General features: G+C 41.4%; 1 protein-coding gene across 2 annotated transcripts; it reads right to left on the reverse strand.

Annotated features, from left to right (window-relative positions):
- Positions 1 to 2,154: 2,154 nt before the first annotated feature.
- On the reverse strand, positions 2,155 to 10,523 carry ube2z (ubiquitin-conjugating enzyme E2Z). Of its 2 annotated transcripts, XM_076996885.1 has the most exons (8): positions 10,429 to 10,523; positions 9,743 to 10,289; positions 7,592 to 7,664; positions 6,569 to 6,756; positions 5,861 to 5,972; positions 5,005 to 5,117; positions 4,650 to 4,740; positions 2,155 to 4,040 (listed from the first exon to the last, which is right to left on the reverse strand). In XM_076996885.1, exons 2-8 carry the CDS (start codon positions 10,123 to 10,125, stop codon positions 3,864 to 3,866), a joined length of 1,137 nt encoding a protein of 378 aa, XP_076853000.1. In that variant the 5' UTR covers positions 10,126 to 10,289; positions 10,429 to 10,523; the 3' UTR covers positions 2,155 to 3,863. The 2 variants fall into 2 exon arrangements, with proteins under 2 accessions (XP_076853000.1, XP_076852999.1); XM_076996884.1 differs by having other exon boundaries at positions 9,743 to 10,481.
- Between the last annotated feature and the right edge of the window lie 535 nt (positions 10,524 to 11,058).

The raw sequence follows: 11,058 nt of genomic DNA on the forward strand, positions 1-11,058 counted from the left end.
TGCAGATGACGTAACAGAAACGCAATTCTTAAGAACCCAGAGAATATTTGGCAAAATCATAAAGTATCTCTCAAGAGAACAAACAGATAATTCTTATTATATAATGGCTAAAAACGTTGGCTTCCCGATTTGATTTATTGTGGATGATCACCACCTCAAAGATTTGAACTAAAAAGTTCCAGTAGCCTATATGTTGATTTCTGGACAATGCTATGCAGTTTCTTACGACATCGCTACTTTTAATTCATTCAGCTATCCACGATTATTTAAAAATGAAATTAAACACATCTGAAGAAATGGAGTTGAATCAGAAATAGGCATTTCCTTAATTACAATCAGCTTCATGTTGTATAATTTAAGAAAGACCAAATTAAGGGATCCTCGTCGGATTTGCTGGATTTGAACGAGTAATGTTCTTATGTCTTATGAGAAGGGTCAGCGTTTGCACTATGTTTAGAAAGCGCAGCTAGTACCGGTAGTAGTAGTAGTATCTAGTAGTAGATATTCCACTCTGATCTCTGTAAGACGGATAGGTGGAGCGTCTACCTCTGGATAAGTAGCCTACCAAGTGAGGCTCGCTGTGCTGGGGTATCAGACCTCTTTGGATGTTAGTTGGTGGTGTCCAGCGCTAGTTCTTTATTTCTTTAAAAAATATTGGTGTAGAGTACGACCGGAAACGTACTGGAATGTGTTCTCAGTAGCATGCTCAGTAACTAGTTCAGTTACTCATAGTTAACTCGTAGTTCAGTTGAGGTCTTTACAAAGCACCTAATCCATGCTTTTAAGTATCAGATCTGAGGCAAAATTTGCATTTGAAGAGATAAAGGTTCTGCTAAAGGAATTGTAGTTAGTGCCACAGGACCCAAGTACTCTTCAAAAGGACAGTTTTAAATTTGTGCAACAGACACAATAGCATATGTACAATACCAAAACGCTATTGTCCAATGATGGTCTGAAAATACTCCATGTGTGTGCACACATTATTACACAAATTATTAATTCAACTCTGAAGAGGTTTTGTATGAAGCAAGACTTTTTTTGGTCAATATTAATAGATAGGTTCAATATACATATGCACTTTGTACCTTATGCAAGCATAATTGTCTCATGTTTGAAAGATGAATGTATCCTCTATCATCAATTATCATAGTTTGGTAGACAGTGTTAAAACGACAGACAGTGATTTTAGACTAGTTTTTTTTTTATTTAAAAAAGTAAAATGGTTGCTTGGTTGGTCATATAAATTGCTAACATTGCCTCTGCTTTTCATTTGTACATAAACAAAACCATACTATTAAAATACAAATACGTGTATAGGTTGTATTCAGAAAACCAGCAATTAATCCTGATGTCCCAGGTTATAATAAATCTTAATAAAAATCTTAATCATTCTTACTGTGAAATTGTTACCTTTCAGGGGTTTATGTCATAAATGCTATCTGTTCAGTTGAATAAGATACAAGTTTTATATAAATAGTAGTCATGCAAGTATAATTCACAATGGGTTTTAACAGTACTTTTAATACACCCAATTATAGCAATAACCTGCATCTAAATGTATTTCAGCACAAAATAAATTTGATACTCAATTCAATCTACACACAGTAAGTAAATGTTCTATGAAGGTTTAATAATCTGTGAGCAATTGAGGTTATACAATCAAAATATTTTAAAAGTTAAAGATGATTACTTCCGTAGTAGTTTCTATGGGCAGAATATAAAGTTATAAAACAAACACAAACTAATCAGAGGAGAGTGACCTATTCATATATACTACACAAATAATCTTTGCATAACTGTTTCAGTTGAAGCTGTGTCGTTGCAGCAATGACCTCCCAGGTACACGTTTCATGGTACTACGAATAATTAAAATACATCAAATTCAACCATAAGAAACAGCTGCAAAATAAGTCCTAGATATCTGAGCAAATGATTCAGTTTAGAACTACAAAAACATTGTTTGAAAAACATTTTATATTTCTATTTACATCTCAACTGATGCATGATAAAATGCAAATAATAGAATTCAATGTTTGAAAACTGAATAGCTATATTTATTTTAAAATGAGTTCCATTAACCCCGATTTTAATTTATTCTAAAATGTCAAAAAGAGATATTCCATAAACCCTTCTTTGAGTCAAGAAAAAGAACTGTTTAATTAGAATTTACATCATTGTATTTATATTTGCATTGGATGCATACAGTAATTTACAGATTTATTCTCATTTTGCAAACTGGGGGAAGGCATCATTACATCACACAGAGGGTCAAACACAAATAGACAGCTGTTTGTTGCAGGGAGCGTGTACAAGGATATAAAGTCTGTGCAGGAGCACAACAGCCTAGCCAAAGTGGATGCTGAAAAGACGACAAACTGCATCAGAGGTGCAGTGCATGCAAAACCACAGGATCTCGTTCTATGGTCCAGACTACAATGCATTAGAAAGGTCACGGCAAAAACGTCAGTACTACGTGTTTTTCTTGATGTATGCGACAACGATCTATGGGCAAGATCATACCTTTTAAGCGGACACAAGTCTGGCACTTCTCTGGTCTTCAAAAGATAGAACTCTTCACGCATCTTTGAGGTGCTACATCTTGAGGTGCTTTGCCAATTCCCTCACTATGATCTACTGTGGCCCAGTAACACCATTTCACCACGACTGAGGTCTAGCCGTGATGTGCAAGAGAATGCTGGGCTGGGGGGTGAACTTCTGTAATCATGACCCTGAAAGCCAGGGGCAGGTTTCTTTACAGCCTTTACAGCTGCATAGTGGACACAGACGCTGCACACTTGCAAGACAGGAGACCACCACTGACTCCGTACTATAAACAAGGACCAAACTGTACTACACTTTTCTCATTAAAACATACTTTAGGGCAAAGACACCAGAACAGAGAGTAATCAGAGTCATAAAAAGAGGCCAGCAAATTTTGCACTGCAAAGAAAAGAGAGCCCTTATATATTTCTTATCCAACCAACATATTTAATTGGGCTGAAACAACATAAACAATGTTTGACTATACAACTTCTCATAAGGGCTAGGTAGTCCAAATCAATTACTGATCACTTTACTGGCTGAGGATTTCAATCACACCAGATCCATTCAAAACCATTTAATGCACATTAAACATTAAAATAAAACTTTTCTATGCACAATATTTAAGTATGTACATTTATTTTTTGTTGCATCAGTGTCTCTTTTTCTTGAATCATGTAAAGCAATTCATTGTGAATTCAGGTTGAAATTATGACTCCATTCATAATATTCAAAATATTTTAATGATTCAATGAATGTGGTGATATAAATGTTGAGATAACTGTCAAGACATAAGTGAACCAGGAGTAAAGAGACTAGCAAACAGGTTTGCAGAAGACGTAAATGTGCACTAACTCTAAAACAGCCTGTTCTGGAATGAGGTGTCAGTAGCTCTCAACCTACCTCAGCTTGCTGACCACCAGGTGAAGTGAGAAGCAGTGAGCACTCAAACCGGTGCTCCAAAAGTGTGTGCTGTCCTGCCGAGAAGCATGCTTGTACACACTCCCACGCACACACACACTCTCGCACGCACACTCTCGCACACTTGCGCCCTCTAGTTCCATTCCCACTGCTATCAGGAGTTTTCTCCCTCAGACAAGGAAGGGGTAGGGGGTAAGAAAAGAAAGTAGTGGGTAGTGGAGGAGGGAGCGAAACAGCAAACAACAACCTAAAGAAACAGGAGCTAGACTAACCCCGGTGCTTCAGAACCAAACCCTAGAACTTTTTTTCAATGCTCTGTGCATTTTGCTTACTTTAAAGCGTCCAGAGCTACAGGAAAGAGAAATGCTTGTTCAGACTCTCACTGAGTCCACACAGGAGCTCTATGGCTGGGAGCTGCCCAGGCTGTCCGGATCTGTTCCGGACGAACTGGTGTCAGAATCAGAGTCCCCCTCGTTGTCTTCGGTCGGGCACTTCTCACGCAGCCGTCTGTGTGTAGCGGCAAGGCGGGTCAGGAGACCCTGGTAGTCAAAACGGCCCCTCTTCTCCCCAAAAGGATCCTGCAGAGAACCGAAAACAGTGCCTATGAATCTAATGTAAAAAAACTTACAAATTGTAGCACATTTACAGTGGTGAGCAGTGAGCCTTACTGAGCACAAGTTGCACAGTCTGTAATATGAGCCGTTACATTTTAAAAATTGGAATAAAGAAGCAATTCATTTTTATTTTTGTTACACTTAAAAAAAAAGTATTCAGGCTTCTTTAAGTTGTAAAGCTCTATTTAATAGCAGCTAATGGGATTTCCATTACTCATTTACAGATTGCTCTGCCCGAAAATATTGAAGACAAACTCAAAGTTATTACTCAACAGAAAGGCTAAAGCACTGCAGTAGTTGTATTAGCTGCATTACTCAAAGTAGTGTAGAATTGTGATAAATCTCTCATTGACTATTGAAGGCAAACAGTATTGTGTACTGAGGAACTGAATTCAGTGTCCTGAGTGGGAAGGATTCTACTTTATTGCGCAATACCCCAACAGGCTGAATATTCACTGCAGTTATCTTTATGTTTTCTTTTGTGTTGTTATTTACTAACACAAATGCAACCCCATTACGATTCCGAAGTAGTCAAGTTCATGCACGCACGCACGCGCACACACTCACACTCACCTGCATGTTTTGTCCTTGCAGATGCAGACGTTCCTTGCAAACTCCTTCATAAAAGTCATAATACTCCAGGAAGGATTTTTCCATCACACTCCTAGAGAAAAGCAGAAAGTGTCTCGTTGCTTCTGTGAAACCAGCAGCAACAACTTGTTTGCCATATGAGACAAACTGGCCGTCACAGGCATGCACGTGTAAACCACTGACAAACAGCATCATTACTTCTGCATATCACTAAAACACTTTAGAAAACCAACCACCCTCTCTATTATTTTGGACTTCAACAAGAGCCCACGACTGCAGTGAAGCTAACTGCCCAGTTCTGGAAACGAAGCCTCCAGCGCACAGGTGGATCACGCACCACAGTGCCTCTGGACACGCCACCTTCCCCTCCAGCATGTCACACACGGCCACACGCATGGTCTCATGGCGGATGCACTCATTGTAGTTCTTGCTGTCACCCGGGTGCCTTTCCTGATACACACAAGAACAGATTTCAATTTCAAAATTAAGAGTCATGAACATCGGGCTTCCTGCTCTTAAGTATAACCAGGAAAGTGTGACAGAGCAAAGAAAAACGTATCCACACCAATGGCAGGAACACTAACATTACACGAGAAAGACTAAAAGTAATAGATTAGTTACATGTTGTTCAAATTAAACTTAATTACTACAAATAACAAAAGCGAGGAAAAACACATCTTTCAGATTAAGAGTAAACCTTGCAAAAATCAGCAAGATGTGCTGGAGCAGGTTCATTACAGGCTTTGAACATCATAATCAAGGCTTTTGTACTCAAAGTGGAACATAACTGGAAATCAATGTCAATTCACCAGGATCAGATTTCCTTTCTCTGTTAAGGGCTTTATGATATTGTTCAGGTATGGCGACATTTTTAAACTTCCCGTGTACCTGAATAAGAGAAGTAGAGCAGGCAGCCTGCAGCTTGGATTAACATAAGCAGGGGTACTAATTACATTTACAGCCTTTGGCATGTGTTCTTACCCATAGCGACTTACATATTTGAATGTATTGAAACATATGTGCTGACAAGCACCCCCGCCCTCCCCATCCCCTTCCAAAGCATCAGGAACGTGACAATTGTGTTAACTGGGGGGGGGGGGGGGGGGGGGGGGGGGGGGTTTCTTGGTATTGCTGTTGCATTGATCTTGTAAACAGCACAGTCCATTACCACTGTGTGAGTGAGGCATGGATACCTGCTCAAAGCCCGGCTCGTTGTGGTAAGGGTTCTCCGTCATCAGGGACTGGATGGAGATGAGGACTGAAGAGATACTCTGAGCAGGGCTCCACGCTGGTCCGGTCCATGTGCTAAGGGTCAGACACAGCACAAGTTAGGTGTGCTGAAACCCTGTTTTCAGGAGTGGTGGTGTTTCTTAAAATAGTCAGTGTCATTCCTGAGTCACGGTATGTATGACACCTGTGTACCAGTGTTAATACATGTTAATACATTATTGTCAAATACCGAAGCTCTCGTGCATTAATTTGTCCTGCTTGAATGTCAGTGTCGAACTGTTAACTATTAACTAGTCTTACATGGCACCTCACGCAGTGACAAACCGCAGTCAAATTTTAACTAATAAATGAATAGATGGAAATGCACTGGACTGTTAAAAGTTTATACCATCTTCAATGTTGATATTTTCACAATAAATTAAACCACCTGCTGGATGCTCCGTCTATGACACTTCCAGCAGGCTAGTGCAAGAGATCATACAACACAGCAAGCCAAAAATGTCTCCCACAGAAATATAGCGCCTAGTCATTTTCAGTGCTGCTTTCTGACCACAACTCACACCACTTTCACATAATGGAGTAATCTCTGCCAACTCCCAGACCCATACTGAACGTCTCCATACTGTTCTAAAATGCGACTGGACTACTTTGCTATGTGGAACACCACTTACCCAAGAATGCTGAGGCACACTTTGCCGTTGCGGTAGAAGTTGGGGTTGAAGCGTACTGTGTTGTGGCCGGTGGTGATGAGTTTGACGCGTGGGGGGTGGATGGGGTAGTCAGGAGGACATCGAAACAGAAAGAGGAAAAAGCCCCCCTCGTAGGGTGTGTCGAAGGGGCCTGTGATGAGAGCGTGAATCTGTGTAGAAGGACACAGGAGGGTGAGCAGAGGGCCCATTACTGACCACATGAAGAAACTTCTCAAAATTCCACAACACACATCTTTTCCCCAGAAATATACTTAATGGATGGTGGCGAACAAAAGTATGAATTCGGCCATCTTGCATGTGTTAAATACTACTATGAAAATAAGAATATTTGGATTAAAATCATATCTGAGGTTTATTCTCAAGCGGATATGCAGCATGCATCTGAGTAATTATTATAGTGCACTGAGACCAAACTTCTGCTCAGTTGGCTAAAGTACACGGTTTTATAATTTGAATTTATAATCTCATAAGGCTAAAAATACGTTATCTCAAATACCTTATTTAAAGATAGGGGCCTTGCTATTGCCCGTTAGGCTGTGATGCCTACTCTGTACTTCAGGCATAACCCGATTTCTGCATGGTGCAACAGTATTTCTTACTTCCATCACAGACCACACCTCCAGAAATAATTTACACCTTTTTAAGATATAGAACTCATCCATGCAAAGCAAAATACTTAGGCTGTAGCAAATGTGTATTTTAATTTCTAAGTGCACCATAATAATAATTAATGATCATGCAAGCAACTTTTTCCAGTGCCCTCTTTTGTACTGCTGTAAAGTTCTTCTGAAAAGGTTTGCTGTTGCAGGGCCAATGGCTTTTCATACAGGCTTGCTTGTATTTCACTAGACAAACAAGCTATCACAAAACGAGTTATAAAGTCAAAATAACTCACAGCCAGTACTGTTGCCTAGATCACTCAAACAAGTTGCGGAAACACGGTTGGAGCTTCTTAAATACAATAACCTTTTATTCAAACCTTACCTTGGTCATATCGTGTGGATCAGGAACCACAAACATACCAGGGGGAGGTTCTTTATAGATGGACATAATGTCTCTGCACAGGAAGAACACCAGAAATGATTGAAATAAAGTAAACAAGAGGTAAATAATAATAATAAATATAAATATTGTATTGTAACTCCCTATGAGATCCATTCAAACTCTGTTCAGTGCTGCAATGTAAAGGCGTACGGATGTGCTGTGGTTTGTGCTGGCACTCTCTAAAGATGAGGCAGCCGGCTTTAAACGTGTGGGGGCATTTATTCATTCTCCCTTCCTCATTACAGATGCTGCAGGGAAGTCAATACACTGGGAGACGGTTACAGCTAAAAAGTTCATAAAAATGGCTCTGCCACACCAAACTGTTAGGAAATATTTCAAGTGATTCTTCACATTTTGTTTGTATACTGAACCAATAGACCTACACCTTGCTCCACCCCTCCCCTGAAACAGAGCAATGCATGAAATAGTTTTTGCGGTTACCACTCACATTTCTATGGTGTTGTGATGTCCTACCAAATTCTGAGGTGGTTTCCATGTGCAACCTTGTAATCAGTAAAGCACAAATGTGGCGTAATGTGATACGCTACAGTGTAAAACACTCTCCACCTGGTTCCTGCTAGTGCCAAACAAACCTGTAAATGCAACCTACCAACAGGCTGTAGAAAGGGTTATTTCCTCACTATATATTGGGCAAACAAGAGGCCAACAACAATCACTTATCATCATCTAGGCAAACAAACCACAGGAAGGCAGTTGGTTAGATCAGATGCAGCCAATTCTATCCAACAGTGACTCAAGTTAAAAACTACAATTTGATGGGGGGGGGGGGGGGGTGTAGCATCATAGCAGTGGAAACTTAAAAGCTTAACAAGCTGATCAGAAAGGCTGGGTAGGTCTTTGGCTGCCCGTCGGATGGTTTTGAGGTGGTGGTCGATAGGTGGTCACTTAATAAACTCACGGCTATCCTGGATAATATATCACACCCTCCTCAAGACCTTCTGGCCAGACAGAAGAGCACCTTCAGCAACAGACTCATACAGCTCGGGTGTAGCAAGGAAAGGTACACGAGATCGTTTGTACCAACGGAGTTCACACTGTACAACACCTCTTCACGGTGCCGGGACATTATCAGACATGATTAGACACAGAACATTTCAGGCTAACTGAGCACCAGCTGGACATTATGTACTTTCCATTATCATATCTCTGTACTGCCACTTTGTGAATACACAGCTGCACTGTTTATCCTGCAATAATATTTCTCTTGTATAAGTTTTCATTTTACACACAGTGGTGCTTATTGTTATCATTATCATCATTATAATTATTAGAGTACTTTTTTCTCTGTATTTAGGCACATTCTGTATTTTATTATTGTTCTTTATATCGTATTATGTTCTTTATATTTTATCATTGTTTCTACTGTACCTGGGTTGATGCAATACGTGAATTTCCCTCTGGGATTAATAAAATTATCTATCTAATTGAATACGTGCACATTTCACATATAAGACAGGTATAGTTACCTAGTAAAGTGGATGTAAATACACTGTTTTGTAAGATGCAACTTAAGATCACAAGTTACACACACGTTACTGTGAATGTGGAGTAGATGTCACCCAGTGCTGTTAGGACTGGAGCGGTATGCAGGTTGATCTACTGCACGCTAAAATCTGCCGAGAGTAACGAGCCCATATATCGCTTATTTGGACCCAGCGCGACATGAGATCATCTAGCTAGGCAGCAGTTCTGGTGGTGCAGGTCCACTAGGGTCCACTTACGGTATTTCTCGGGCGGGTTGTGAAATCTGGCCACAGCTCGCACATTACGCCACTGTGGTTCGCCGCTAAACTGGTAGCACGTAGTCGCCCCACATCTAATGTTCCTCAACAAACGTTACTAAACGTTAAATGTTAATAAACGTTGGTCGTTTTCCGGGGGTAAATATCGACTAGTTCGCTAAATAACTTCACAGTGACCCGCCTGCTAACGTTAGCTAGCCTGGCTACCAGAAACTTCACGTCGCTTCACTGTGGAAGCGGCAACAGTTTCACATAAACCCCCCCAAACACCGCGGAGTAACTCCACGTTCAGCCCGGACCCGGCACGCCCGCGGCGGCGGCGCCTCGCCTCTTTATCCGGAGGATGCACTGCTGCGACGCCTTCTCGTTGTCCCAGTCGGTGCTCAGCGTGGGGTCCCAGGACGTGGCGTGGATCTGGGACAGGAGGCCCGCTCCGGCCAGGCTCGGGGGAGCCCCGGTCACCCCCAGCCCGACGCTCGGGGCTACGGTGGCCGTCGCCGGGACGCTGGAGCTCAGCACGCCGACGCCGAGTCCGCCGCCCACGACCGCGGTGATGTTGTGGGCCATCATGGGGGCCACCACGGCCGTGGGAGGCGACGAGGCCGAGTGGCCCGGCAGGGAGTTACTCCCTAAACTCGGTAACAACTGCGCCGCGTCTCCTTGGTCGGTCCCGGCGGCTCCGTTGGCTCCCTCCCCAGCGCTGTCAGCCATCGTCGCCGTGTTCGTGGTGGGGGGCCCCGGACTGACTCGGTTCGAGGTGTCGGTTCAGATTCTTCAACTTTCCGCGTCTCTGCTCGGGAACCTGGTGTTCGTTACAGCGCGGAGGGACGAAGAGAAACTACGCCTACGGCATCGTCCCTGCTTTCTTTTTCACTCTGAAACATAACGTCTTGATTTTTATTTTTTTCCCCCTCGCCACCTGAATTACTAATGCGACCAAACAATCGATTTAACGTAAGGTGCCTCCACAATATAAAAGAGGAAAAATTACACCATTAAAAAAAAATCACCTACTCCAACGTCGTTCCCTTCTCAGCTTTGGTTAGTCGTTTCAATACCGTGTTATTTCTTTCAACTACTTCCTTCTAGGGTAAGAGGGGGGAAAAAATAGCGCCATCTACTGACACACTCCTGAAACGAAACTGAAACGGTAGGAAACCGATACTTTAGAAATAGAATAGTGTGAACAACAATAATAAAACATATACAAGTTGACTAATTTAAATAATAACTTGAAAAACTCAAAGCCTTGTACCGATCGTCAATTAGTTTTCTTTTTCTAATAATTAAAAAAAAAATACGAGAAATGACCCATTTACGTATTTTAAATTATAGAAATATTATTCAATTAAGGAAAACACGCAGTTTTCTACAACGGGATTAAACAAAAAAAGGAACATAAAATACAAACGAAAATATACATAAATCTAAAGACAGATTTTTTTTCCATTTCTGGGCCTTAAATTTGAGTGAGATCCGTTTTTAATGCCAAAACAATACATTTTGAAATAGATGATATAGTTCTGCTGGTAGTTTCCAAATGAGGGTATTTGACCCATTTCATGATTGTATTAAAACTATGGTGAAGAATGGAGCAACATGCTGATATCTCTATGCACAATGGGGCATGGATGTGCATACGTG

Source organism: Brachyhypopomus gauderio, chromosome 2 (genome assembly GCF_052324685.1).
Source record: "Brachyhypopomus gauderio isolate BG-103 chromosome 2, BGAUD_0.2, whole genome shotgun sequence".
Lineage (NCBI taxonomy): Eukaryota > Metazoa > Chordata > Actinopteri > Gymnotiformes > Hypopomidae > Brachyhypopomus > Brachyhypopomus gauderio.

Excerpts from the sequence above, each read along its gene's own strand:
- ube2z (XM_076996885.1), bottom strand. The coding sequence starts at position 10,125 with ATGGCTGACAGCGCTGGGGAGGGAGCCAACGGAGCCGCCGGGACCGAC. Across the intron at positions 6,757-7,591 it reads ATCCACACGATATGACCAAG|ATTCACGCTCTCATCACAGG; the intron begins GTAAGGTTTGAA and ends CCTTCTACACAG. Across the intron at positions 4,741-5,004 it reads GCGTGTCCAGAGGCACTGTG|GAGTGTGATGGAAAAATCCT; the intron begins GTGCGTGATCCA and ends GCTTTTCTCTAG.